The sequence below is a fragment of the Chiloscyllium plagiosum genome, chromosome 21 (assembly GCF_004010195.1).
Source record: "Chiloscyllium plagiosum isolate BGI_BamShark_2017 chromosome 21, ASM401019v2, whole genome shotgun sequence".
Classification (NCBI taxonomy): Eukaryota; Metazoa; Chordata; class Chondrichthyes; order Orectolobiformes; family Hemiscylliidae; genus Chiloscyllium; species Chiloscyllium plagiosum.
In genome coordinates, this window is record NC_057730.1 from 2865885 (window position 1) to 2872155 (window position 6271).

A 6271-nucleotide genomic window follows, 5' to 3' on the forward strand; every position below is an offset into this window, starting at 1 on the left:
GGTAGAGAGGAGGGACTTGGGGGAGGGGCGTTGGAAATGCGAAAGGTGGAAGGAGGTTAAGGTGAGGGTGATAGGCCAGAGTGGGGGTGGGAGCGGAGAGGTCAGGAAGAAGATTGCAGGTTAGGAAGGTGGTGCTGAGTTCGAGGATTGGGACTGAGACAAGGTGTAACAAGCAATATGAACAAAGAATCCTGTAGATGTAGTGTACCTGGACTTTCAGAAAGCTCTGGTTAGGCCCCATGTAGAATACAGTGTTCAGTTTTGGGCCCCACACCTCAGGAAGGACATCCAGGTACTTGGGTGTGTCCAGTGGAGATTCACATGCATGATCCCTGGAATGGTAGGTCTAACATATGATGAATGGCTGAGGATCCTGGGCTTGTATTCATTAAAGTTTGGGAGGTTGAGGGGAGATCTAATAGAAACTTATAAGATAATGCATGGCTTATAAAGGATGGACGCTGGGAATTTGTTTCCATCAGACGGGGATACTCGGACTTGTGGGCACAGCTTTAGGATTAGAGGGGGTCAATTTAAAACGAAATTGAGGAGACATTTCTTCAGCCAGAGAGTGGTGGGCCTGTGGAATTCATTGCCACGGAGCGCAGTGGAGGCTGGGACGTTAAATGTCTTCAAGGCAGAGATTGATATAATTCCTTGTGAGATTAAGGAATTTGGTATATGGGGAGAGCGCGGGTAAGTGGCGTTGAAATGCCCATCAGCCACGATTGGATGGTGGAGTGGACTCAATGGGCTGAATGGCCTTACTTCCACTCCTATGTCTTATTTGATAAACTGCTGCATGAAAGGTTAATATACAAGCGAAGATCGCATGAACTTATGGGGTAATTTATTGGCTTGGATAGAGAATTGGCTAACTAACAGGGAGTTGAGATACATTTCTGGTTGGCAGGATGTAACTAATGGGGTTCAGTCCTCTAGCCTCAATATTTACAATCTAGATTCATGACTTGGATACGGAGTTAGAAGAATACTACAGCCAAATTTGCAGATGACACTGAAACAGGTGAGAAACTAAGTTAGAATGAAGAAATAAGGAACATAAGAAATGGAAGTGGATAGGTTAGGTGAGTAGGCCAAAAATGTTTTTCATAGACAGGTGTGAGTTTATCCATTTTGGTCGAAGTATTTAACGGCAACTTATTATATAAATGAAAAGAAACTTCAGAGTGCTTCAATGCAGAGGAATCTGGCTGTCCACGGAAAACTAGTATGCAGCTACAGCAGGGAATAAGAAGGGCAAATGGAATTTTGGCATTTATCGCTAAAACGATAGAGGATAAAAGTAGGGAAGTGTTGCTGCATTTCTACAAGGCGTTAATGAGACCACACTTGAGTACTGCATACAATGTTGGTGCCCTTAATTGTGTTGTATTGGAGGCAGTTCAGAGGAGGTTCACTAATTAATTCTATAATTGAGGGTTCTCTCTTATAAAGAGAAATTGAACAATTTAGACCTAAATTGCTTAGCTTAGAAGAATAAGAGATCTAATTGAAGTACATAAGATGCTAAAAGGGATTGACCAAGTAGACGTAGAAGAAATGTTGTCTCATGTCTGGCCTACAGTGACTCCAGAATCAGAACAATATGGTTGACTTTTAACTATTCCCCCCCCACCAACTCAGATCAAGGGGCACTTGGAAAGGGGAATAAATTCTAGCCCAACCAGTGGTTCCCACATGCAATTAACAAATACAACAATTATGGGCAATGTCATCAATCCAATTATTCTGTAGCCCTAGTCATTTTGTCTACAATTGCTGTTATAAATACTTTGTAAAAGTATTAGCATTGCATGTAATGATTTGTTTGTTGGTTTTTATTGTTGAGTGCAGCATGGACAAAGACAGCCAAGATGTACACCAAGAGCTCAACAAACTGAAAACAAAGCTGCAGGAGACTCGGGAAATGATTTTGGCAATGCCTGGAATTGACCTCAGTCCTGAGCAGCAGCAGCTTCAGCTTCAGAATTTGCGAGACCAGGTTCGCACAAAGAATGAACTTTTACAGAAGTACAAGAGCCTTTGTATGTTTGACATCCCCAAAACATAGGAAATGGCCAGCCAGCAGCATCAAGGAACATATCCATTGTAGATCGGTTTTTTTTACGTATGAGTTCATGACGACAGAAATACGGACAAGCCTGTGTGCTTAGTAATGGCTTATTGAATATACCTTCTTTAAATTATAAGCCTAATGTTTAATTTACTACTTGGAGTTATCTATTGATTTATCAGAATATGTGTGCATTGTTTTTCTAGTCACTAGTATATGTGATATGAGCAACTATATTTACTGAAGGAAAGCTTATTACTGGTAAGGCTTCCACGAGTAATGTATGAAATAAAAAAATTACTGGTCTGTAATGCATTGTCCATGCAATAATATATTGTTTTAGCAGTAAACTAATATGGATTTAGTTAGCTGGTGTACAAATGCAGATTAAGTATATCCTCTTCAACCCAAGAACTGGAATACAGAGGTATAGTGTGGTGGAACCTCACTCCCATATTATCTTTTGACAGTAGATTTGTATTTTTATTTAAAGTTAAAAGATCTTATGCTTCCAAAGTTGGGTGTTACGAAAATGGTTTGACATTCAAAATTGATGAATAAATAATGAATTCAAGAACAATTAATTGGTGTTGAAGTTTGACTCTGGTCTATGTACTCAAAGTATATGCTAAATGTTCTATAAAACATAGTAAAGTGCAGGTGTCATGTATATTAAATTTTTGTTAATGATTAACACAGTGTCCCAGTCCCATTCATGCTTTTCAACAAAGTGTATTTTGAACATTTGTACATGTGTGATACTCCAGATACTGTTTGCTGTTATGTGTCACTTACTCTCCTGAGTGGTGTGCTGTAATGTCTCTCCATAATAAATGGAATGTAGTACAAACATGTTATCCATGAGATAAACCTCTTTAATTTTCAATACAGGGAAAACATTAGACCACCTTGTATTTTTGTACTGTAAAACCATGATAATTGTACTTGTCTTTTCCCCTTAATCTACCCAGACTATTGGAAATTTAGAACAATTTTTTAATTTCTTGAGAGACTGGTGAATGAACTAAGTTGTATTTTATATTTTGATTTTATAAATCTATATATTTTTAGTAAATATATAGTGATTTAGTGTCTAATTAGTGTCTAATTTATGATTTGGAGATGCTGATGTTGGACTGGGGTGTACAAAGTTAAATATCGCACAACACCAGGTTATAGTCCACCTGGATGAAGGAGCAGCACTCTGAAAGCTAGTGCTTCCAATTAAACCTGTTGGACTATAACCTGGTGTTGTGTGATCTTTGACTTAAGTTCAATAGTGATGTTTTAGATATTAACCTTGTCTCAGTGATAACACTTATTGTCTTGCCAGAAAGCCCAAGTCTTACTCCAAAAACTTAATCTATGCAGTCACTGTATTGCAGTATTGAGAGAATACACATTGTGTAAGTGTTTTTTTGGATGAGGTTATTAAGCAATCCATGTCTTTGCTTCCAAACACTTTCCAAAATAGTGGGGTTCTCAATTGTCAATAGACATTCCAGGATTTATTAACCGTATAATAAACACTAACAATAGTTAAAAATAACAAGGACAACACATGGTAAATCCTTGAGTGAACCAGCGATGAAGAGATGATTAAAACCAGTTTCAATTTCAGCGCTAGATTCATCAGACTTTCATAAAAAAAATTGAGGTACCTTGCTAAACACTTGTTTTGCTGTTTCAATATTGCAATATTCCTGGACTACTGTCCTCCTTTATCGCATGTCAAAAACCTTGGTTTTCAACTTCCCAGTGCAGTTTCCATTCTGAGTGAGCTATTTATCAGTGATTAGGTTGAAGCTGTTCATATTTCATAAACATAGTTTATTGGAATACTATGTGAATCTCTTATCACTCAAGACATATTCCTTTGACAAATGTGGTGTTTGTTTCTCTGATTAATCCATTGCTGTCCTGTCATCACCTTTTGTAACCACTCTTCAACAAAAAAAAAGGCATTTTCTCCTTCCTTGTAAAGTTGAAAAATGAATAGTTGACAAGATGCTGCATTGTTCACATACTAATGTCTATAAACGTAAATTGTTCTGTCTCAGGTCAGTTACAAAATGTGTCTACATTGTAAGGATAATTGGCCTGGTTGTGAGCATAAATACAATGGTGTAGAGAAGTGCATAACAGTACCACTCAATCAACCTTTTGCTAACAAGGATCTTAAACCGCAGCCTGTTCTCAGCTGGATGAAAGAAATCCCTTTTGCATTGTTCACTGAAGGTCTAGATCAATATCCTGATCGATATTTATCCATCACGTAGTATTATTAAAATCAGATAATCTTTGTATTTTATCTAAAAGTTACTTGCAGAATTTCAACGTGTGCTGTTTACTGCTACTTTTTCCTGCATTGCAACAGTGAGCACACTTTGAAAGTGCTTCGTTAACTTCAGTATGTTTGAAATGTTCTAAGGTTGAGACATGCTGTATAACTTCCAAGCATGTACTTCGTCAGTGCATTTTGTAAATGGATGTCTGGTGAGCTGCTCATGATTGGGATGGCACGATAGCTCAATGGTTAGCACTGCTGCCTCACAGCACCAGGGACCCAGGTTTGAATACCCCCTCACGCAACTGTCTGTATGGAGTTTGCACATTAGAACGTTACAGCGCAGTACAGGCCTTTTGGCCCTCGATTCTCCCTGTGTCTGTGTGGGTTTCTTCCAGTTTCCTCCCACAGTCCAAAGATGTGCAGATCAGGTGAATTGGCCACGCTAAATTGCACATAGTGTTAGGTGCATTAGTCAGGGGTAAACGTAGGGTAGGGGAATGGGTCGGTGTGGACTTGTTAGGCTAAAGGATCTGTTTCCACACTGTAGGGAATGTGTTGCAAATGTGTCTATCAATGATTCTATTAGTCACTGTGGCAAAGGAGATTTGTTAGAGCTAAGTGGAAGGGTTTGAGCTAGTCTGGCAGGAGAGTGGAATCTTCAACAGTAGTGAAACAAAGGGAAGGAGGAGGCTAGGACAGAAGCCTCTAAAAGATCTACAAGGCTTTCATTGTGTGGGAGAAAGTGAGGGCTGCAGATGCTGGAGATCAGAGCTGAAAATGTGTTGCTGGAAAAGCGCAGCAGGTCAGGCAGCATCCAAGGAACAGGAGAATCGAAGTTTCGGGCATAAGCCCTTCTATGTCTGGAGCTACTGGAACATCCTAAACAAATGTTACTTGTCAGTACTTGCTATGGAGAAAGACAGGGAAGCTTGAGGATGTAAATAGTGATGTCTTGAAATGCGTCCATGTTACAAAAAAGGAGATCCTAAAATGCAAAAAGGTAGATAAAACCCCAGAATCTGATCAACTGTATGCTAGGACATTGTGGAGAGCTAGGGAGGAAATTGTAGGGCCCCTAGCAGAGATATTTGTATCATTGACAGCCATGGGTGAGATGATAATAGCATGGTTAAATATACTGTTATTTAAGAAAGGCCGTGAGGAAAAGCCAGGGAATTAGACCGGTGAGCCTCGTGTCTGTGGTGGCGAAGTTGTTAGAGGGGATTCTGAGAGACAGGATCTATATACATTAGGAAAGGCAAGGACTGATTAAGGATAGTCAACATGGCTGTGTGTGGGGGAAATTATGGCTTGATTGTGTTTTTTGAAGAGGTGGCCAAGAAGATAGATGAAGGCGTATCCATCGAATTTAGCAATGCCTTTGAAAAGGTACTACATGGTAAGACTGGTTAGTAAGGTTGGACAGTTTACATGGGATCCAGGGAGAGCTAACCAAGTGGATACAAAATTGTCTTGATGGTAGGAGACAGGGTGGTGGAAGAAGATTGTTTTTCAGACTGGTGGCCTCTGACTAGCAGTGTGTCACAAGGATTGGTACTGGGTCCACTGTTGTTCATTATTTATATGTATAAATAATTTGGATGTGAATATAGGAGACATGGTTAGGAAGTTTGCAGGTGACGCTAAAATTGGTGGTATAGTGGACAATAAAGAAAGATATCTAAGAATACAACAGAATCTTGTCAACTGTGCCGAGGAATGGCAAATGGAGTTTAATGCAGATAAATGTGAGGTATTGTATTTTAGTAAGACAAACCAGGGCAGAACTTATATTATTAATGGTAGGGCCCTGGGGAGTGTTGTCAAAGAGATAGAGCCAGGGGAGCAGGTACAGAGTTCTTTGAAAGTGATGTCACAGGTAGACAAGGTGGTGAAGGAGTTTG

General features: G+C 39.5%; 1 protein-coding gene across 1 annotated transcript in view; it reads left to right on the forward strand.

The window, feature by feature from the left end:
• med9 (mediator complex subunit 9) overlaps positions 1-2657 on the forward strand; it is a 3892-nt gene extending 1235 nt beyond the window's left edge. The window contains exon 2 of the mRNA XM_043711012.1: positions 1858-2657. Within this exon, the coding sequence (XP_043566947.1) occupies positions 1858-2074 (217 nt within the window). The 3' untranslated portion in view covers positions 2075-2657. The remainder of the gene's footprint in view (positions 1-1857) is intronic.
• The last annotated feature ends 3614 nt before the right edge of the window (positions 2658-6271 follow it).